The 23,850-nt window shown below is 41.1% G+C and overlaps 1 protein-coding gene across 2 annotated transcripts in view; it reads right to left on the reverse strand.

The window, feature by feature from the left end:
* Positions 1-23,850, reverse strand: part of tmem131 (transmembrane protein 131) — a 180,020-nt gene that overhangs the window by 83,622 nt on the left and 72,548 nt on the right. For both annotated transcript variants that reach the window (XM_061978418.2, XM_061978417.2), the window contains exon 5: positions 14,596-14,716. In XM_061978418.2, the coding sequence (XP_061834402.2) occupies positions 14,596-14,716 (121 nt within the window). The remainder of the gene's footprint in view (positions 1-14,595; positions 14,717-23,850) is intronic.

The following is a 23,850-nucleotide window of genomic DNA, read 5'->3' on the forward strand; positions in this document are numbered from 1 at the left end:
CCAGTCTGAGAAACAGTCATTTTGATAGTTAATAGCTAATATTATATGATATTATATTATATTAATTATATTATACGACGGTATAGCTCGGTTGGTAGAGCGGCCGTGCCAGCAATTTGAGGGTTGCAGGTTCGATCCCCGCTTCCGCCATCACTGCCGTTGTGTCCTTGGGCAAGACACTTTACACACCTGCTCCCAGTGCCACCCACACTGGTTTAAATGTAACTTAGATATTGGGTTTCACTATGTAAAGCGCTTTGAGTCACTTGAGAAAAAGCGCTATATAAATATAATTCACTTCACTTATATTAATATCCGAGTAGACCCCCAAGGCCCTACTCGGACTTTATCAATTAATTCTCAGAGTTCGTTGCTGATCTAGTGACGCACGCAGACAATATAATCATAATGGGGGACTTTAATATCCATATGAATACCCCATCGGACCCTCAGTGCGTGGCGCTCCAGACTATAATTGATAGCTGTGGTCTTACACAAATAATAAATGAACCTACGCATCGCAACGGTAATACGATAGATCTAGGGCTGGGCCGAGGTGTCACCACCTCCAAAGTTACGGTACTCCCGTATACTAAAGTAATGTCCGATCATTACCCTATAAAATTCGAAGTTCTGACTCATTGTCAACAAACTAATAATAATAATAACTGCTATAGCAGCCGCAACATTAATGCTGCCACAACGATGACTCTTGCTGACCTACTGCCTTCGGTAATGGCACCATTCCCAAATTATGTCGGCTCTATTGATAACCTAACTAACAACTTTGACAATGCCCTGCGCAAAACCATTATAGCACCGCTAAAACAAAAAAGGGCCCCTAAAAGGCGCACCCCATGGTTTACAGAAGAAACCACAGCTCATAAATTATCATGTAGAAAGTTGGAACGCAAATGGCGCGCGACCAAGCTTGAGGTTTTCCATCAAGCATGGAGTGATAGTTTAATATCGTATAAACGCATGCTTACCTTAGCTAAAGCTAAATATTACTCAAATCTCATCCGCCTCAACAAAAACGACCCTAAATTTTTGTTTAGTACAGTAGCATCGCTAACCCAACAAGGGACTCCTCCCAATAGCTCCACCCACTCGGCAGATGACTTTATGAATTTCTTTAATAAGAAATTCATAAAGTTATATATCATAGAGTTTTTCCTTGCCCTTATGTGGGCTTTGTACCGAGGATGTCGTTGTGGCTTGTGCAGCCCTTTGAGACACTTGTGATTTAGGGCTATATAAATAAACATTGATTGATTGATTGATTGATATAAACACTGACATTATGTGTTGCCTTCATTATAAGACTTATATAAGACTTATTTTTTGCAGCTCCAGAAGGATTTTTTTGTTGTATTATTGGTCCAATATGGCTCTTTCAACATTTGGGGTTGCCGACCTCTGGTACAGGCGAACAGCTGATAATCGACACGCCTTTTGAAGAATACTGCAGATGAGTCGAAAAAACATGTTGGGTAAAAATTTCCATCCATTATACCAAACACATTGTCTGACTGGAAGAAAACTGGAAATTCCACCTCATACACACCGGCTTTGTCAGACAATAAAAGGAGTAGCAGGGTAGGGCGATGAAGCAATATCGATATATATTGCAATAGAAACAATCGAAAGCAATAAAAAAAAAAAAATGCGTTCAATAAAACATTCGATTAGTTTTTTTCTTCTTCGTCGGAAGAAAGCGGAAGTTGCACAGCAAGGTCGGTTGCATGAACAAAGGCACTCGCTTTCTGGTAACCGAGCAACGCAGGAAGGGCACGCATGTGAGCACCCTTTGGCGGAAAACAAAAAAACGGAAAAAATAAAAAATTGTTGCTACGAGAACCCTGAAAGAAAATTAGCACATTTCTACCCAATTTTTTTCCTTTATATTTATTCTCACCTACCAACCTCTTTTGGCCATGTAATAATAATAATAATAATAATAATAACTGGGATTTATATAGCGCTTTTCTAAGTACCCAAAGTCGCTTTACACGTAGAACCCATCAATCATTCACACCTGGTGGTGGTAAGCTACTTTCATAGCCAAAGCTGCCCTGGGGTAGACTGACGGAAGCGTGGCTGCAATTTTGCTCCAACGGCCCCTCCGACCACCACCTATCATTCGTCATTCAATTCACCGGTGTGAGTGGCACCGGGGGCAAAGGGTGAAGTGTCCCGCCCAAGGACACAACGGCAGCTATTTTTGGATGGTAAGAGGCGAGGAGCGAACCTGCAACCCTCAGGTTTCTGGCACGGTTGCTCTACCCACTACGCCATGCCGCCCCCAATACTTTTTCCAACAATATGATGTCAATTTTTAAAGTCTCGGTATCAATTTAAGAAATAGCGCATGGTGACGGTGAACAAACAGCACGAGAAGTGGAGAGTTAGGATGCAAATAACTTTTTAAAACTTTTTTTGTAACTTTAACATTTTTAAATGTTTTTTTTTTTTTTTAACGTTTTTTTTTAACGTTTTTGTAATGTTTTTTTTTGGCCTTTTTTAAGTTTTTTTTTTTCAAACAGTGTTACTGGGTTTTTTTCAAACACAGTGTTACAGTATGAGAAGTGAAGAGTTAGGATGCAAATAACTTTTTAAAAACTTTAAGGTTTTTTTAACCTTTTTTTTATGATTTTTTTAACTTTTTTTGAACGTTTTGTAAAATGTTTTCTTTTTAATGTTTTTTTTAACTTTTTTTAAAACTTTTTTTAAATGTTTTTTTAATGTTTTTTTAATGTTTTGTAAACATTTTTTAAAAGTTTTTTAAAACTTTTTTTTAAACATTTTTAAAAACAATTTTTAAAATGTTTTTTTAACGTTTTTTTGAACTTTTTTAAAAATGTTTTTTTAACGTTTTTTTTTTTCAAATGTACGCCATATTTTTTTTTGCAGACCATTTACCAACATTATGATTAGAGATGTCCGATAATGGCTTTTTTGCCGATATCCGCTATTGTCCAACTCTTAATTACCGATTCCGATATCAAGCGATACCGATATATACAGTGGTGGAATTAACACATTATTATGCCTAATTTTGTTGTGATGCATTAAACAATGTAACAAGGTTTTCCAAAATAAATCAACTCAAGTTATGGAAAAAAAATGCTAACATGGCACTGCCATATTTAGGGCCCGCATGGCCCATTGCATAAGGACTCCCAAAGGGAGTCCTTATGCAATGGGACATAAGGACCTATTGAATTTGTAAGGTTTTATTATTCTTTATTCTTTATTCTTCCGCCGCCACTTTAAACTGTAATTTGACCCACTTAACATGCTTCAAAACTCACCATATTTGACCCACACATCAGGACCTGCGAAAATTGCCTTTTTAAAAAAAAAACGAACCACAAAACTCAAAATTGCGCTCTAGCGCCCCCTACGAAAAAAAAAAACTAGACTGCCTGTAACTCCCACTAGGAAGGTCGGCGAGACATGACACAAAAACCTTTATGTAGGTGTGACTTAGACCTAGATTTCCATCCATCCATCCATTTTCTACCGCTTATTCCCTTTTGGGGTCGCGGGGGGCGCTGGAGCCTATCTCAGCTACAATCGGGCGGAAGGCGTTCTACACCCTGGACAAGTCGCCACCTCATCGCAGGGCGACCTAGATTTCATAATAGTATATTCTCGGGCAAAAATCAACAGGAAGTTGGCAATTCCCCCTTCAAGACAAAAAAAGTACTAAAAACAGTCACTTTTGCCTCTTTGAGCTGTAATTTGACCCCCTTAACATGCTTCAAAACTCACCGAACTGAACACACACATCAGGACTGGCAAAAATTGTGATCTAATAAAAAAACCTAACCCCAAATCTCAAAATTGTGCTCTAGCGAATTTTTTTTAATGAAACGCACAAAAACCTGCTCCTCGGATGAAAAAACTGACAAAACTGCCTGTAACTCCCACTGGGAAAGTCGGAGAGACATGAAACAAACACCTCTATGTAGGTCTCACTTAGACCTACATTTCATACATTGACAACCCTCAGCAAAAATCAACAGGAAGTTTGCAATTTCCCCTTCAAAACAAATTTTTTTTATAAACCGGTCACTTCTCCTCTAAGCGCGTTTGTCGTTTCAGCTTCAAACTAACACAGGAGAGAGATTGAACCCTTTCAAATAAAAGTTATCGAAAGCATTTTTCTAACTGCTCCGGTTTTGATTTTATGAGCCTTCAAAGAACCGCTGCGCTGATGCTGCTGCGCTGATGCTGCTGCGCTGCTGTTTTCTCAAGATGGCTGCTTAAAAGCAGGAAGCACCAACGTGCCCACACAATGCAGACAAGGTAGGTACACTAGACAAAAGTATTGGGACACTTCGGACTAAAATTAGACAAAAGTATTGGGACACTTATGACTACCACTGGACAAAAGTATTGGGACACTTAGGCCGAAAACTGGACAAAAGTATTGGGACACTTGGGACTACAACTTGACAAAAGTATTGGGACACTTAGGACTACAACTTGCCAAAAGTATTGGGACATTGGGACTAAAACTGGACAAAAGTATTGGGACACTTAGGACTAGCACCTGCCAAATACGCGGGCCCGACCAACGCTGCTTGCAGCTTTAATTATTATTGAAGTCACAAAGTGCATTTTTTTTTTTTAACATGCCTCAAAACAGCAGCTTGGAATTTGGGACATGCTCTCCCTGAGAGAGCATGAGGAGGTTGAGGTGGGCGGGGTTGGGGGGGGGGGTGTATATTGTAGCGTCCCGGAAGAGTTAGTGCTGCAGGGGATTCTGGGTATTTGTTCTGTTGTGTTTATGTTGTGTTACGGTGCGGATGTTCTCCCGAAATGCGTTTGTCATTCTTGTTTGGTGTGGGTTCACAGTGTGGCGCATATTTGTAACAGTGTTAAAGTTGTTTATACGGCCACCCTCAGTGTGATCTGTATGGCTGTTGACCAAGTATGGCGTGGATTCACTTGTGTGTGTGAAAAGCTGTAGATATTATGTGACTGGGCCGGCACGCAAAGGCAGTGCCTTTAAGGTTTATTGTACTTCTCCCTACGTCCGTGTACACAGCGGCTTTTTATAAAGTCAAACATTTTACTGTTTGAGACAGATACCGATAATTTTGAAAACGATACCGATAATTTCCGATATAACATTTTAAAGCATTTATCGGCCCATAACATCGATCATTGAAAATGTACAATTATTTAATATGCACTCAAAGAACTCTGAAAACTCTATCCTGTAGCCACACGCCCTCGGGTGACATACTCCCGTTGTCGTGACCTCTGCTTACGTCAAAAATATATCTTCTCGCTGACTACTAATAAATACTGTGGAACTACAACTGGTTCGGAAGTAACGGCGTTCGGATTGTGATCATCCAAATATGATTAGCGGTAAAGTAGAAAGCCGTCAATGTTGTGGCTTGGAGAGCCAATGGAGGTGGTAACGAGTAAGCTTGCTAGATGGTATCTTTTTAAACTTATATCATATTTTGACACGCGGATTTCCGTGTTTTGGCCGAAATTTCACATGCTTGCAAATGATAACTAAATGGCTAATAATGCCTGGAGAAATGTATCTTTGTGAGTTTTACTGGGAAAAAAAAAAAATTGTAAGGTTTGTAAAGACACAAGTTAGTTTTTTTTAACTCAAAAAGACAGTATAACTGTCATACTAAATGGAAAAGTTATATAAACATAACTCCAAAACTAAACATGCATTTTGTCTAAAAATGCCTGAAATGATGTATCCATGTGAGTTTTACTAGAATCAGTTGTTTTTGTAAGTTTTGCAAATACAAAATATTGGTTTTACTCACTATGACAGTATACAGGTAAAAGCCAGTAAATTAGAATATTTTGAAAAACTTGATTTATTTCAGTAATTGCATTCAAAAGGTGTAACTTGTACATTATATTTATTCATTGCACACAGACTGATGCATTCAAATGTTTATTTCATTTAATTTTGATGATTTGAAGTGGCAACAAATGAATCCAAAATTCCGTGTCACAAAATTAGAATATTACTTAAGGCTAATACAAAAAAGGGATTTTTAGAAATGTTGGCCAACTGAAAAGTATGAAAATGAAAAATATGAGCATGTACAATACTCAATACTTGGTTGGAGCTCCTTTTGCCTCAATTACTGCGTTAATGCGGCGTGGCATGGAGTCGATGAGTTTCTGGCACTGCTCAGGTGTTATGAGAGCCCAGGTTGCTCTGATAGTGGCCTTCAACTCTTCTGCGTTTTTGGGTCTGGCATTCTGCATCTTCCTTTTCACAATACCCCACAGATTTTCTATGGGGCTAAGGTCAGGGGAGTTGGCGGGCCAATTTAGAACAGAAATACCATGGTCCGTAAACCAGGCACGGGTAGATTTTGCGCTGTGTGCAGGCGCCAAGTCCTGTTGGAACTTGAAATCTCCATCTCCATAGAGCAGGTCAGCAGCAGGAAGCATGAAGTGCTCTAAAACTTGCTGGTAGACGGCTGCGTTGACCCTGGATCTCAGGAAACAGAGTGGACCGACACCAGCAGATGACATGGCACCCCAAACCATCACTGATGGTGGAAACTTTACACTAGACTTCAGGCAACGTGGATCCTGTGCCTCTCCTGTCTTCCTCCAGACTCTGGGACCTCGATTTCCCAAGGAAATGCAAAATTTGCTTTCGTCAGAAAACATGACTTTGGACCACTCAGCAGCAGTCCAGCTCTTTTTTTCCTTAGCCCAGGTGAGACGCTTTTCGCGCTGTTTCTTGGTCAACAGTGGCTTGACACGAGGTATGCGGCAGTTGAAACCCATGTCTTTCAAGCGTCTCTTGGTGGTGGATCTTGAAGCACTGACTCCAGCAGCTGTCCACTCCTTCTGAATCTCCCCCACATTTTTGAATGGGTTTTTTTTCACAATCTTGACCAGGGCGCGGTGATCCCTATCGCTTGTACACTTTTTCTGACCACAGTTTTTCCTTCCCTTTGCCTCTCCATTAATGTGTTTGGACACAGAGCTCTGAGAACAGCCAGCCTCTTCAGCAATAACCTTTTGTGTCTTTCCCTCCTTGTGCAATGTGTCGATGGTTGCCTTTTGGACAGCTGTCAAATCTGAAGTCTTCCCCATGTTTGTGTAGGCTTCAGAACTGGACTGAGAGACCATTTAAAGCCCTTTGCAGATGTTTTGAGTTAATCAGCTGATTAGTTTGTGGCACCAGGTGTCTTCAAAATTGAACCCTTACACAATATTCTAATTTTGTGACACACGGAATTTTGGATTTTCATTTGTTGCCACTTCAAATCATCAAAATTAAATGAAATAAACATTTGAATGCATCAGTCTGTGTGCAATGAATAAATATAATGTACAAGTTACACCTTTTGAATGCAATTACTGAAATAAATCAAGTTTTTCAAAATATTCTAATTTACTGGCTTTTACCTGTATTTAAATAACTGCCATATTGAGTGTGGCAGTTATACGGTCATTATGAGTAAAACCTTATTTTTGTATTTGTAAACCTTACCAAAATACCTGATTGTAGTAAAACTCACATAGATACAATATTACAGGCATTTAACACTATCAACTATCAAGTTTGGTTGTGCCATCTTGTTGAAGAGAAAGTAAAAAAAAAAAGAGTGCTGCAGAGAGTAAAAAAGGGAAAAGTCACCTCGACAGTATGGTAGTTTTTTGGATTCTTTAAAAACGGACCGTAATGGTCTGTAAATGATGCGAGGCGCTCGTGCCCACCAATACCGCTAATACCACACCACCTTCACCGCGCTTACCCTTTAGAGCACAGCTGTATCTTCCTGGCACTAAACCTGTAGAAAATAGTTCTCAGGTTTCTCTGTTTACATTTTCCACTATTTTGTTACACTTGAACATGTTTTCCTTTTATTGCACCTTCAACAAAGGCAGTACTTTTTGAATGGCAAGTTTGTCACTATTATTGATTGGTTGTTCAATATTGCCCCCCCCGACCCTCGTAGTTACGACCGCGCACTGCAGTTTGTGTCAAGTGGTGGAGAAAGAAAAGCTGTGTTTTACTGACCAGTTCCTCCAACTAAGATGTACTTTCATCCGTGTTGGAGTAGGACAGGGCGCAGGACAGGTGGTGGTTGTGATCAATCACTTGTCCATTTGGTTATGGTTTACATGTATTGCTATGCTATACAGAGAGTTTTATCAAATTTGCATTGATTTATTTTAGGAACAAGTCGCACGGTCCATGTTTAGGCGCATTTGCGAGTCAATTTGTCGCACCGTACAGCTCTGCTTTACATACTGAAAACCCTATTAGATACACTAATTTGCCTTGTCACTCGTAACACAAACATGTTTTGTTTAGGCAGCTTCGCATACGCTGACCTACAATGAATTGCTTTCAGTTCTTTAGTGTACAAATAAGTATCAAAATCCTTCAGTTTTTCCCATTATGCATACCTGCCAACTTTTGAAATCAGAAAAACCTAGTAGCCAGGGTCCAGGGGCCGGTAGGTCCAGGACAAAGTCCTGGTGGGGGGTTCAGGCTCGCCCCCCGACGCAAAATGATTATTAGCATTCAGACAGGTTAAAATGTTGCTAAAACCATCACTTTTCTATCAGTCACAGTGACTTTTCAAAACAAAAATATTACAGCAAAAATCATATGGGTTGATTGACATGTTTATTCTGTAAGCTAACTTCAATAGTTTGAAATTATTTTGACAGTTAATGCCAGTTATCCTGTCAACCTTTCACAAGACTTCAATTTGTTAAATGAAAGTATAAACAGTATAAACACTTTTTACAGTAAACAAATGGTAAAACAGTACTAAACAATTCCATTAAAAAAAAAATTGGTGTCATTATTAACTTTCTGTCCAAGCTTGTATAATCTACTGCCTTGTTCAATTGTAAAAAATATTCTGTGCCTAAAATTCACATTTCTATCACAATTATCATACTGTAAACATGGTAAGCTAACTTCATTAAAATTAATAGTCCTGTCAATGGCATGGAATTACAATTCAAATGTAGTTTTTTTGTAAGCCTTTCAAAAGAATTCAAAATATGAAAAATGAATGAAAATTAATTTAAGCCATCAGACACTTGAAAAGTGGCACATCACATCTCTAATGTCATCATTTGAACTTTTCAACAGAAATAGCACTGCAAAAATATTAAAGACATACTTCTGTATTTTGGTAGTTATGCTGTCAACATTTAACAAGATTTCTTCAACTTGGACTTGAAAGCATAAATAGTATAAACACTTTTAACAGTATAACAGTACCGTATTTTCCGCACTATTAGCCGCACCTAAAAACCACAAATTTACTCAAAAGCTGACAGTGCGGCTTTTAACCCGGTGCGCTTTATATATGGATTAATATTAAGATTCATTTTCATAAAGTTTCGGTCTCGCAACTACGGTAAACAGCCGCCATCTTTTTTCCCCGTAGAAGAGGAAGTGCTTCTTCTTCTACGCAAGCAACCGCCAAGGTAAGCACCCGCCCCCATAGAACAGGAAGCGCTTATTCTTCTACTGTAAGCAACCACCCGCCCGCGTAGAAGCAGAAAAAGCGCGCGGATATTACCGTACGTTTCATTTCCTTTGTGTGTTTACATCTGTAAAGACCACAAAATGGCTCCTACTAAGCGACAGGGATCCGGTTCATGAAAAGACGCAATCTCTCCATCCGCACACGGATTACTATTTCACAGCAACTGCCTAAAGACTTTCAAGAAAAGCTGGCTACTTTCCGTGCATATTGTAAAAACAAGATAGCTGAAAAAAAGATCCGGCCAGAGAACATTATCAACATGGACGAGGTTCCACTGACTTTTGATATTCCTGTGAACCGCACTGTGGATACAACGGGAGCACGTACGGTGAATATTCGCACCACAGGGAATGAGAAGTCATCCTTCACTGTGGTTCTAGCTTGCCATGCTAATGGCCAGAAACTTCCACCCATGGTGATATTCAAAAGGAAGACCTTGCCAAAAGAGACCTTTCCAGCCGGCGTCATCATAAAAGCTAACTCGAAGGGATGGATGAAGAAAAGATGAGCGAGTGGTTAAGGTAAGTTTAAGTTTACGCGAAGAGGCCGTGTGGCTTTTTTCACGCAGCTCCGTCCATGTTGATATACGACTCCATGCGCGCCCACATCACGCTGGTTTTTAATATATTATTAAAGTTTGACTGACCTATCTGACTGTTTTTTTGACATTCCTTTAGCGCAGTTAGATGCGGCTTACAACACGGGGCGGCTTATAGGTGGACAAAGTTTTGAAATATGCCGTTCATTGAAGGCGCGGCTTATAACCCAGGGCGCCTTATGGTGCGGAAAATACGGTACTAAACAATTCCAATAGATAACATTGGTGTCATTACCTTTTTGTGGCTAAAATCCGAAAAACGTTGAAAGTTTTCCACTTGTATCGCTAGCAACGGCATTAGACTTGTGTTTTTTTGTCCCAACGTGGTCTTTTACATCGCTAATTCCTCCGTGTCCGATCGACAAATCTTGTCTGCACAAGGTGCAATTCGCGTAGTTTTCACCCTTTTTTGGAACGGATAATTATTCCCGGATAGGCTTTTGAATATTCTTCACGGAATGACTGCAGTTTTCTTTTCGGTTTAAGACTCGTTTGCGATTTTTCTCCGGCTGATTCCATGATCGTTCGCTCGTTTGGAAACAATGGCAACAGGTGCCTCGCGCATGGCATTCGGAATGGCTCGATAGGAAGTTACGGGAAGCAGTGTCGATTGTCATTGTTGTTACGCGATTTCGTGAATAAAACTTTAAAAAAAATTATTTTTTTTAATTAATGAAAAACCGTATTTTTTATCACTGCAACCGTAACCCGGAATAGGTTGATGAAAACCGTACTAATTACGGGAAAACCGGAGTAGTTGGCAGGTATGCATTATGCTATAGTTAGAGACAAATTGCCTGTTTGTGTCCACTGTACAGTTTGTTAAAAAGCAGTTTTATGTTTTACATTTTGTTCCTTTATTGTATGCAAAATGAACCAAATAGTGAGGTAGATACTGAATTGTGAGAATGACATACCCCATACTCCTTTTAGAGTAGTAAGCAATATCTACTGAGATGTACTCTGTGTTGTTAAAACAAAATGTAACACATAGTCAAGCGTGGAGCTACAATTGTAATCAACCTCTTCCCAAACTCACACTATGCACATTCTTCCACAACAAAGTATTTTACAAAGTGACACTTTGTTCCGACAACCCTCCTACATTTTCGAAATGCAATTAACTCCCTGAGCCATCAGAAGGCTTCTTCACATGTGAGTTGTGTGTGGTGCAACCGCGCCTGCAGGATTTGTAGGTCAGGCGGAGGCGCTTGGCTTGCTTGAAAAGTTAAAACTGCCACGAACTACAAAGAACGCAAAGAAATCAGTCACATTTTATCTATGTATCGGTCTGGAGCCGCAGAAAATTAAAAGCCTTATATAAGCAACACATGATGTAAGTGTCTATATGAGCCTACTATCAAAATGCCTATGTCAGCTCTTTCAGACATTTGTGATTAAGGGCTATATAAGTAAACTTTGATTGATTGATGTGTCGCAGGCTGACTCAAATCTTTGTTGACAGAAATGCATACTTGCCAGCCTTGAGACCTCCGATTTCAGGAGGTGGGGGCTGGGAGCGTGGCTAAAAGGGAGGAGTATATTTACAGCTAGAATTCACCAAGTCAAGTATTTCATATATATATATCTAGCCATCTATATATATATATATATATAAGAAATACTTGACGTTCAGTGAATTCTAGCTATATATATATATATATATATATATATATATATATATATATATATATATATATACACACATATATATATATATATATATTTATTTTATTATATATATATATATATATATATATTAGAGATGCGCGGATAGGCAATTATTTCATCCGCAACCGCATCAGAAAGTCGTCAACCATCCGCCATCCACCCGATCTAACATTTAATCAGAACCGCACCCGCCCGTTGTTATATATCTAATATAGACGATGCAAGGCATTAGTGAGGTTATAAAGCTTTTGCCTGTTAAAGAAAGGAGACTGATCCAATGCAGCACAGACATTCGCGTGCCACGCTGTCACGGCCCAGACGCACACCAGTGCGCAATCATATGGGAGCCGCGCTGAGCGCACCTCCAAGCGCATCTCGCTGCCGGCGACGGCCGGGTATGGGCCCGACGCTCCAGCGCCATCCATTTTCAGGGCTAGTTGATTCGGCAGGTGGGTTGTTACACACTCCTTAGCGGGTTCCGACTTCCATGGTCACCGTCCTGCTGTCTATATCAACCAGGGTGAGCCCCACCCCTTTCGTGAGCGCACTGCGCGCGGAGTGACCCTTGTTACACGCCCCCGGCAACAGGGGTGGCGGGCAGGTAAGCTGCGCGGGCGGAGCGCGCGGAGTGACCCCTGTTACGAGCCCCCGGCCACGGGGGTGGCGGGCATATGCTGCATATGCCACAACAGAAAAAAAAAAGAAAAAAGAAATGGACACTTTTACGGAGCGGAGAAGGGACGCCTCGCCGCGGCCGGCGCCGGTGGGCGCGGTGGTGACCCTGGACGTGCGTCGGGCCCTTCTCGCGGATCGCCTCAGCTACGGCTCCCGGTGGGGCCCTCTCGGGGGAAGGGGCCTCGGTCCCGGACCCCGGCGAGGCGTCCCTTCTCCGCTCCGTAAAAGTGTCCATCTCTTCTTTTTTTTCTTCTTCTGTTGTGGCATATGCAGCAGGTGCCTGCTCGTTTTTCGTATGTGGGTAACAACATTTAACTATGTATATATATTTCCGAATTGGTTTAACTGCCACCCGCCTGAATCTATTTAAAATCTAATTTTTTTTTATTTCAACCGCTCGACCCGACCCGCGGATAAAATCTAATTTTTTTAAATTTCATCCGCCCGATCCGCGGATAATCCGCGGACTCTGCGGTTGTGCCCGCAAACCGCGCATCTCTAATATATATATATATATATATATATATATAAAATAAATACTTGAATTTCAGTGTTCATTTATTTACACATATACACACACATAACGCTCATCTACTCATTGTTGAGTTAAGGGTTGAATTGTCCATCCTTGTTCTATTCTCTGTCACTATTTTTCTAACCATGCTGAACACCCTCTCTGATGATGCATTGCTGTGTGGCACGCACAAAAGTGCTTTCATCAAATGCACTAGATGGCAGTATTGTCCTGTTTAAGAGTGTCACAACATTGCTGTTTACGGCAGACAAACTGCTTTACGGTATACAAAAACGTGACTGCTGTTGTTGTGTGTTGTTGCCGCGCTGGGAGGACGTTAATGAAACTGCCTAACAATAAACCCATGAGGACCTGAGTCCGCCTGAATTTCGGGAGATTTTCAGGAGAAAATTTGTCCCGGGAGGTTTTCGGGAGAGGCGCTGAATTTCGGGAGTCTCCCGGAAAATCCGGGAGGGTTGGCAAGTATGGAAATGTAATTTATTCTACACATTTTTACAACTTAGAAATCATTAGTAAAATGGAGGCTTCTCAGATAACTCCTGGAAATGACTGGCTCAGAATGGCCAAAGGTATAGATAGATGTGTGTGTCCAACTTTAAGGCAATGGCAGGCTGTCTTCTTCTAATGGATTTATTACAATCTTTGCAAGTGCTTTCTGAGGTGGTACTTGGGGAAAAAAAGTTTGAGAACCAAAAATCACATTTAAAATAACTGATTATTCAAATTGTGAGTTAACTACTGATAAAAAAAAAAATCAATTCATTGTAATGAAATATTTCAATCATTTGATGGCACTAGTTCAGGGGTCGGCAACCCAAAATGTTGAAAGAGCCATATTGGACCAAAAACACAAAAACAAATCTGTCTGGAGCCGCAAAAAATGAAAAGCCATATTACATACAGATAGTGTGTCATGAGATATAAATTGAATTAAGAGGACTTAAAGGAAACTAAATGACCTCAAATATAGCTACAAATGAGGCATAATGATGCAATATGTACATAGAGCTAGCCTAAATAGCATGTTAGCATCGATTAGCTTGCAGTCATGCAGTGACCAAATATGTCTGATTAGCACTCCAACAAGTCAATAACATCAACAAAACTCACCTTTCATGCACAACGTTAAAAGTTTGGTGGACAAAATGAGACAGAAAAAGAAGTGGCATAAAACACATCCTAGAAAGTCGGAGAAACTTATACATGTAAACAAACTACGGTGAGTTCAAGGACCGCCAAAATGAGTAGGACAAAACGGCGCTCGCCAAATACTCGAATCAGTGAAGCATGTTTAATATAAACAGTGTGCTTTATAACAATTAGGGATGCGTGTGTGATGTTTGTCCTCCTACAGAAACCATATTAAAACAAAAAATAGATTTTTTTCCCCTCATCTTTTTCCATTTTTCATACATTTTTTAAAAAGCTCCAGAGAGCCACTAGGGCGGCGCTAAAGCGGCTCTAGAGCCGCGGGTTGCCGACCCCTGCACTAGTTCAAAGTCAAAGATACAGAAGCAAATGCCGTTGTTTGAAATGATAAGAGAATTAAATCCCAACCAGAAGGAACACATACTCACCCTGTTCTGGAAAAAGGAGGCGTGAAAATGTGCAGTCGTTGCTGATATTGATAACAAACTAATTTCTTCTGAGCTAGGATTATGTAAATAAACTTTATCCATTTTTGGCATCCCCACAGGCCTGTCAAAGAAGGACAGAAACAGATTAGAAGCAGCAAACTGTAAACAACAATGAGACACTTTTGTATAAAAAAAGAAGACTGGAAAAACTCACAACCGAGTATATACAGGTAAAAGCCAATAAATTAGAATATTTTGAAAAACTTGATTTATTTCAGTAATTGCATTCAAAAGGTGTAACTTGTACATTATATTTATTCATTGCACACAGACTGATGCATTCAAATGTTTATTTCATTTAATTTTGATGATTTGAAGTGGCAACAAATGAAAATCCAAAATTCCGTGTGTCACAAAATTAGAATATTACTTAAAGCTAATACAAAAAAGGGATTTTTAGAAATGTTGGCCAACTGAAAAGTATGAAAATGAAAAATATGAGCATGTACAATACTCAATACTTGGTTGGAGCTCCTTTTGCCTCAATTACTGCGTTAATGCGGCGTGGCATGGAGTCGATGAGTTTCTGGCACTGCTCAGGTGTTATGAGAGCCCAGGTTGCTCTGATAGTGGCCTTCAACTCTTCTGCGTTTTTGGGTCTGGCATTCTGCATCTTCCTTTTCACAATACCCCACAGATTTTCTATGGGGCTAAGGTCAGGGGAGTTGGCGGGCCAATTTAGAACAGAAATACCATGGTCCGTAAACCAGGCACGGGTAGATTTCGCGCTGTGTGCAGGCGCCAAGTCCTGTTGGAACTTGAAATCTCCATCTCCATAGAGCAGGTCAGCAGCAGGAAGCATGAAGTGCTCTAAAACTTGCTGGTAGACGGCTGCGTTGACCCTGGATCTCAGGAAACAGAGTGGACCGACACCAGCAGATGACATGGCACCCCAAACCATCACTGATGGTGGAAACTTTACACTAGACTTCAGGCAACGTGGATCCTGTGCCTCTCCTGTCTTCCTCCAGACTCTTGGACCTCGATTTCCAAAGGAAATGCAAAATTTGCATGGTTGGGTGATGGTTTGGGGTGCCATGTCATCTGCTGGTGTCGGTCCACTCTGTTTCCTGAGATCCAGGGTCAACGCAGCCGTCTACCAGCAAGTTTTAGAGCACTTCATGCTTCCTGCTGCTGACCTGCTCTATGGAGATGGAGATTTCAAGTTCCAACAGGACTTGGCGCCTGCACACAGCGCAAAATCTACCCGTGCCTGGTTTACGGACCATGGTATTTCTGTTCTAAATTGGCCCGCCAACTCCCCTGACCTTAGCCCCATAGAAAATCTGTGGGGTATTGTGAAAAGGAAGATGCAGAATGCCAGACCCAAAAACGCAGAAGAGTTGAAGGCCACTATCAGAGCAACCTGGGCTCTCATAACACCTGAGCAGTGCCAGAAACTCATCGACTCCATGCCACGCCGCATTAACGCAGTAATTGAGGCAAAAGGAGCTCCAACCAAGTATTGAGTATTGTACATGCTCATATTTTTCATTTTCATACTTTTCAGTTGGCCAACATTTCTAAAAATCCCTTTTTTGTATTAGCCTTAAGTAATATTCTAATTTTGTGACACACGGAATTTTGGATTTTCATTTGTTGCCACTTCAAATCATCAAAATTAAATGAAATAAACATTTGAATGCATCAGTCTGTGTGCAATGAATAAATATAATGTACAAGTTACACCTTTTGAATGCAATTACTGAAATAAATCAAGTTTTTCAAAATATTCTAATTTATTGGCTTTTACCTGTATATTTCTAAATCCTAGTCAAAATCTCGAAATAAACTTAATACAAGTCAAAATCTCCCGAGTAGTAAGTTTTAATTGCTCATTTTAAGATCGCTTTTAAGTTTTTAAAGCTTAAATATGTCTTATTTCAGAAATTTTACCAGGACAATTTTGATTTGTTTTGCTCATTACAAGCAAAAATAACTGCATTTTTCCTAGTGCGGTAGTAATACGACGGCTGAAAGTGAGTCAACAGGTTTGTTCAGGTCGTAAAATGTCATGTCGTGCAATAAATTAAGAAAATCATCTATACAGTCAAGTCATAAAATATCATATGGTGCAATAAATTGGGCAAATAATCGACAGTATATGGTCAAGTCGTACATTTCATGTCGGGCAATAAATTTAGCAAATGGTTTTATCATTTTAAGGAGTGCCATCCATCCATCCATCCATCCATCTTCCGCTTATCCGAGGTCGGGTCGCGGGGGCAGCAGCCTAAGCAGGGAAGCCCAGACTTCCCTCTCCCCAGCCACTTCGTCCAGCTCTTCCTGTGGGACCCCGAGGCGTTCCCAGGCCAGCCGGGAGACATAGTCTTCCCAACGTGTCCTGGGTCTTCCCCGCGGCCTCCTACCGGTCGGACGTGCCCTAAACACCTCCCTAGGGAGGCGTTCGGGTGGCATCCTGACCAGATGCCCGAACCACCTCATCTGGCTCCTCTCGATGTGGAGGAGCAGCGGCTTTACTTTGAGCTCCCCCCGGATGGCAGAGCTTCTCACCCTATCTCTAAGGGAGAGCCCCGCCACCCGGCGGAGGAAACTCATTTCGGCCGCTTGTACCCGTGATCTTGTCCTTTTGGTCATAACCCAAAGCTCATGACCATAGGTGAGGATGGGAACGTAGATCGACCGGTAAATTGAGAGCTTTGCCTTCCGGCTCAGCTCCTTCTTCACCACAACGGATCGATACAGCGTCCGCATTACTGAAGACGCCGCACCGATCCGCCTGTCCATCTCACGATCCACTTTTCCCTCACTCGTGAACAAGACTCAGAGGTACTTGAACTCCTCCACTTGGGGCAGGGTCTCCTCCCCAACCCGGAGATGGCACTCCACCCTTTTCCGGGCGAGAACCATGGTCTCGGACTTGGAGGTGCTGATTCTCATCCCAGTCGCTTCACACTCGGCTGCGAACCGATCCAGTGAGAGCTGAAGATCCTGGCCAGATGAAGCCATCAGGACCACATCATCCGCAAAAAGCAGAGACCTAATCCTGCAGCCACCTAACCGGATCCCCTCAACGCCTTGACTGCGCCTAGAAATTCTGTCCATAAAAGTTATGAACAGTATCGGTGACAAAGGGCAGCTTTGGCGGAGTCCAACCCTCACTGGAAACGTGTCCGACTTACTACCGGCAATGCGGACCAAGCTCTGACACTGATCGTACAGGGAGCGGACAGCCACAATCAGAAAGTCCAATACCCCATACTCTCTGAGCACTCCCCACAGGACCTCCCGAGGGACACGGTCAAATGCCTTCTCCAAGTCCACAAAGCACATGTAGACTGGTTGGGCAAACTCCCATGCACCCTCAAGGACCCTGCCGAGAGTATAGAGCTGGTCCACAGTTCCACGACCAGGACTAAAACCACTGTTCCTCCTGAATCCGAGGTTGGACTATCCGGCGTAGCCTCCTCTCCAGTACACCTGAATAGACCTTACCGGGAAGGCTGAGGAGTGTGATCCCACGATAGTTAGAACACACCCTCCGGTTCCCCTTCTTAAAGAGAGGAACCACCACCCCGGTCTGCCAATCCAGAGGTACCGCCCCCGATGTCCACGCGATGTTGCAGAGTCTTGTCAACCAAGACGTCATCTATACAGTCAAGTCATAAAATATCATATGGTGCAATAAATTGGGCAAATAATCGACAGTATATGGTCAAGTCGTACATTTCATGTCGGGCAATAAATTTAGCAAATGGTTTTATCATTTTAAAGGAGTGGTTCAACTAAATTCAACTGTTGTCCCATAAACGCCTTTTCTCACACTCTCTGGGGAATCTTTAGATCAGACCAGGGCAAATTAAGGCCCGTTAAGCTTTTCAATCTGGCCAGCCGGAAAATTCCCAAATAATTTTTTTAGATCTTTAAAATGGAAACTGTAGCTGCCATTATGATGTGCAGTGATGTTTTCAAATTACCATAAGTCTTGAACTATACTAAGTATTTCAATAGTTGGAATCTGCACTTTTGGTCATCTAATTAGTTACTATAGTAATCTAGTCACAGCAGCTCAGACGAGGCACCAAGCAGTGTGGGTGGGGAGCGTTTCCACAGAGTGTTTCCAGGGGGTCAGGGACAGACACGGAAGGAGATTTTTACAACAAAGATCTAAAGCTTAGTGATATATCACATATATCAAGACTGTAGGTGGGTTTGTTTTTTACCCTATGCGTTCATATTTCACTGTTTGTTGCGTTTCGCTTGATTGTAAAATATGTGGATGGAGAGGGGGTGTGACGTTCATATGTTGTCAATATTCAGTGTTTTATCCTTCATAGTTATATTGTAAATCCCACATTCTTTATTTTCATGTACCGTATTTTCCGCACTATTAGCCGCACCTAAAAACCACAAATTTACTCAAAAGCTGACAGTGCGGCTTATAACCCGGTGCGCTTTATATATGGATTAATATTAAGATTCATTTTCATAAAGTTTCGGTCTCGCAACTACGGTAAACAGCCGCCATCTTTTTTCCCCGTAGAAGAGGAAGTGCTTCTTCTTCTACGCAAGCAACCGCCAAGGTAAGCACCCGCCCCCATAGAAGAGGAAGCGCTTCTTCTTCTACTGTAAGCAACCACCCGCCCGCGTAGAAGAAGAAGAAGCGCGCGGATATTACGTTTCATTTCCTTTGTGTGTTTACATCTGTAAAGACCACAAAATGGCTCCTACTAAGCGACAGGTTTCCGGTTCATGAAAAGACGCAATCTCTCCATCCGCACACGGACTACTATTTCACAGCAACTGCCTAAAGACTTTCAAGAAAAGCTGGCTACTTTCCGTGCATATTGTAAAAACAAGACAGCTGAAAAAAAGATCCGGCCAGAGAACATTATCAACATGGACGAGGTTCCACTGACTTTTGATATTCCTGTGAACCGCACTGTGGATACAACGGGAGCACGTACGGTGAATATTCGCACCACAGGGAATGAGAAGTCATCCTTCACTGGTTCTAGCTTGCCATGCTAATGGCCAGAAACTTCCACCCATGGTGATATTCAAAAGGAAGACCTTGCCAAAAGAGACCTTTCCAGCCGGCGTCATCATAAAAGCTAACTCGAAGGGATGGATGGATGAAGAAAAGATGAGCGAGTGGTTAAGGTAAGTTTAAGTTTACGCGAAGAGGCCGGGTGGCTTTTTTCACGCAGCTCCGTCCATGTTGATATACGACTCCATGCGCGCCCACATCACGCTGGTTTTTAATATATTATTAAAGTTTGACTGACCTATCTGACTGTTTTTTTGACATTCCTTTAGCGCAGTTAGATGCGGCTTATAACACGGGGCGGCTTATAGGTGGACAAAGTTTTGAAATATGCCGTTCATTGAAGGCGCGGCTTATAACCCAGGGCGGCTTATGGTGCGGAAAATACGGTACATTCCGGGTGTCTCATTCAGTAAAAAAAAATATAAAATTCCATTCCGTTTAAGGCAGTCAGTCATAACGTTTTTAGCATTCAATCAGACATTTTTTGTGAGGTTTTGTATTAGTGTTCCTAAAAATAGACATACCGGCCCCCAGACACATTTTCTTCTCTAAATTTGGCCCCCCCGAGTCAAATAATTGCCCAGGCCTGCTTTAGATGCTTTATTAGCTGCGTTTCCATTACCCCTAGAAATGCGCGAAACCTAAATATCGCAATAAGAAACTACCGTATTTTCCGGAGTATAAGTCGCATTTTTTGGGGAAATGTATTTGCTAAAAGCCAACAGCAAGAATAGCCATTTGAAAGGCAATTTAAACTAAATAAAGAATAGTGAACAACAGGCTGAATAAGTGTACGTTATATGAGGCATAAATAACCAACTGGTATGTTAACGTAACATATTATGGTAAGAGTCATTCAAATAACTATAACATATAGAACATGCTATACGTTTACCAAACAATCTGTCACTCCTAATCGCTAAATCTCATGAAATCTTATACGTCTAGTCCAGGGGTCGGCGAGCCGCATGCGGCTCTTTGATCACTCTGATGCGGCTCAGCAGCTTACTTGCTGAACCCCCCAATTTTCCCGTGAGACTTCCGGATTTCAGTGCCTCTCGCAGAAAACTCCCGGGATTAATATTCACCGATTTTCACCCTTACAGCTATAATAAGGGCGTGCCATGATGGTACAACGTTTGGCGCTCATTACAATCTGTATTAACAGCGTGCCAGCCCAACACTTGTTATACAATATACATCTTCTGCTTGCACACGCATGTGACAGCAAGGCATACTTGATCAACAGCCACACAGGTTACACTGACGGTGGCCATATAAAACAACTTTAACACTCCTACTAATAATGCGCCACACTTTGAACCAAAACCAAACAAGAATGGCAAACACATTTCGGGAGAACATCTGCACCTTAACACAACATAAACACAACAGAACAAACACCCAGAATCCCATGCAGCCCTGACTCTTCCGGGCTACATTATACACCCCTGCTACCACCAAACCCCAACCCTGCTCCCTCACACATCAACCCCCCCTCTGTGCGTCGGTTGAGGTGGGCGGGGTTTGGTAGCGGGGGTGTTTAATGTATCCCGGAAGAGTTAGGGCTGCATGGGATTCTGGGTATTTGTCCTGTTGTGTTTATGTTGTGTTACGGTGCAGATGTTCTCCCGAAATGTGTTTGTCATTCTTGTTTGGTGTGGGTTCACAGTGTGGCGCATTATTAGTAAGAGTGTTAAAGTTTTTTTATACCGCCACCGTCAGTGTAACCTGTGTATGCCTTGCTGTCACCGACGTGAGCAAGCGGAAACACCATACAACGTGTGACTGATCAGGCACGCTGGTTGTAGTGGGTGCTATATGCTGTACCATCACGGAACGCATGACGCTGACAAGCGCCGTTCATTTAAAACCCGCGTGCCGCACCAGCTTTCAAATTCCATATAAAGGTGTGGGCAGCGTGTCTGAGACGCCTGGTTTATACATAGCACAAAGCAAAAAAAACAACTTTGTATGCAGTGTTATTTCATTGAAAATTTCAAAAAAATTTTGCGGCTCCCATTTTTTTCTATAATTTGCGAAACTGGTCAAAATGGCTCTTTGACTGGTAAAGGTTGCCGACCCCTGACCTAGTCTCTTACGTGAATGAGATCAATAATATTATTTGATATTTTACGCTAATGTGTTCATCATTTCACACATAAGTCGCTCCTGAGTATAAGTGGCACCCCCGGCCAAACTATGGAAAAAACTGCGACTTACATACCTGCCAACTTTTGAAATCAGAAAAACCTAGTAGCCAGGTCTGCAGGCCCTGGTAGGTCCAGGACAAAGTCCTGGAGGGGGGTTCAGCTTCGCCCCCCCCGACGCAAAATGATTATTAGCATTCAGACAGGTTAAAATGTTGCTAAAACCATCACTTTTCTATCAGTCACAGTGACTTTTCAAAACAAAAATATTACAGCAAAAATCATATGGGTTGATTGACATGTTTATTCTGTAAGCTAACTTCAATAGTTTGAAATTATTTTGACAGTTAATGCCAGTTATCCTGTCAACCTTTCACAAGACTTCAATTTGTTCATTGAAAGTATAAACACTTTTTACAGTAAACAAATGGTAAAACAGTACTAAACAATTCCATTAAAAAAAAAATTGGTGTCATTATTAACTTTCTGTCCAAGCTTGTATAATCTACTGCCTTGTTCAATTGTAAAAAATATTCTGTGCCTAAAATTCACATTTCTATCACAATTATCATACTGTAAACATGGTAAGCTAACTTCATTCAAATTAATAGTCCTGTCAATAGCATGGAATTACAATTCAAATGTAGTTTTTTTGTAAGCCTTTCAAAAGAATTCAAAATATGAAAAATTAATGAAAATTAATTGAAGCCATCAGACACTTGAAAAGTGGCACATCACATCTCTAATGTAATCATTTGAACTTTTCAACAGAAATAGCACTGCAAAAATATTAAGGACATACTTCTGTATTTTGGTAGTTATGCTGTCAACATTTAACAAGATTTCTTCAACTTGGACTTGAAAGCATAAATAGTATTAACACTTTTAACAGTACTAAACAATTCCAATAGACAACATTGGTGTCATTACCTTTTTGTGGCTAAAATCCAAAGTTTTCCACTTGTATCGCTAGCAACGGCATTAGACTTGTGTTTTTTTTGTCCCAACGTGGTCTTTTACATCGCTAATTCCTCCGTGTCCGATCGAAAAATCTTGTCTGCACAAGGTGCAATTCGTGTAGTTTTCACCCTTTTTGGAACGGATAATTATTCCCGGATAGGCTTTTGAATATTCTTCACGGAATGACTGCAGTTTTCTTTTCGGTTTAAGACTCGTTTGCAATTTTTCTCCGGCTGATTCCATGATCGTTCGCTCGTTTGGAAACAATGGCAACAGGTGCCTCGTGCTTGGCAGCGGTGCTATAAATAGCCTCGCGCATTTTTAAAAAAATGGTTTTTTTTTAATTAATGAAAAACCGTATTTTTTATCGCTGCAACCGTAACCCGGAATAGGTTGATGAAAACCGTACTAATTACGGGAAAACCGGAGTAGTTGGCAGGTATGCAACTTCACTGCTTTTGGGGTTTGTAAATCTGTGATGGATTCAAAAAGTCAGCAGACTGTTGACTAGTGATGGGTTGATGAGGCGTCATGAAGCGTTTCGACACATTGCAAAACTGTATTGATACTGTGTCGATACTGTGTCACTAAATACTGACATCTGCTGGACATTAAAAATCCCTACAGGCAACCTATGGACCGACTCAACTGACACTGATTTGATGCCCTAGTACAGGGGTCACCAACCTTTTTGAAACCAAAAACTACTTCTTGGGTACTGATTAATGCCAAGGGCTACCAGTTTGATACACACTTAAATAAATAAATATATTGTCATTTGTAAGTTACACGTAAGTGTGATTTAAACAAGAATAGCTAAATAAATAAATTTATATATATAAAAAATGGGTATTTCTGTCTGTCATTCAGTCGTACATTTTTTTTTCCTTTTACAGAAGGTTTTTTGTAGAGAATAAATGATGAAAAAAACACTTAATTCAACGGTTTAAAAGAGGAGAAAACACGAAAAAAATTCTAATAAAATTTTGAAACATAGTTTATCTTCAATTTCGACTCTTTAAAATTCAAAATTCAACCGAAAAAAGAAGAGAAAAACTAGCTAATTTGAATCTT

The sequence above is a fragment of the Nerophis lumbriciformis genome, linkage group LG18, assembly GCF_033978685.3.
Source record: "Nerophis lumbriciformis linkage group LG18, RoL_Nlum_v2.1, whole genome shotgun sequence".
NCBI lineage: Eukaryota > Metazoa > Chordata > Actinopteri > Syngnathiformes > Syngnathidae > Nerophis > Nerophis lumbriciformis.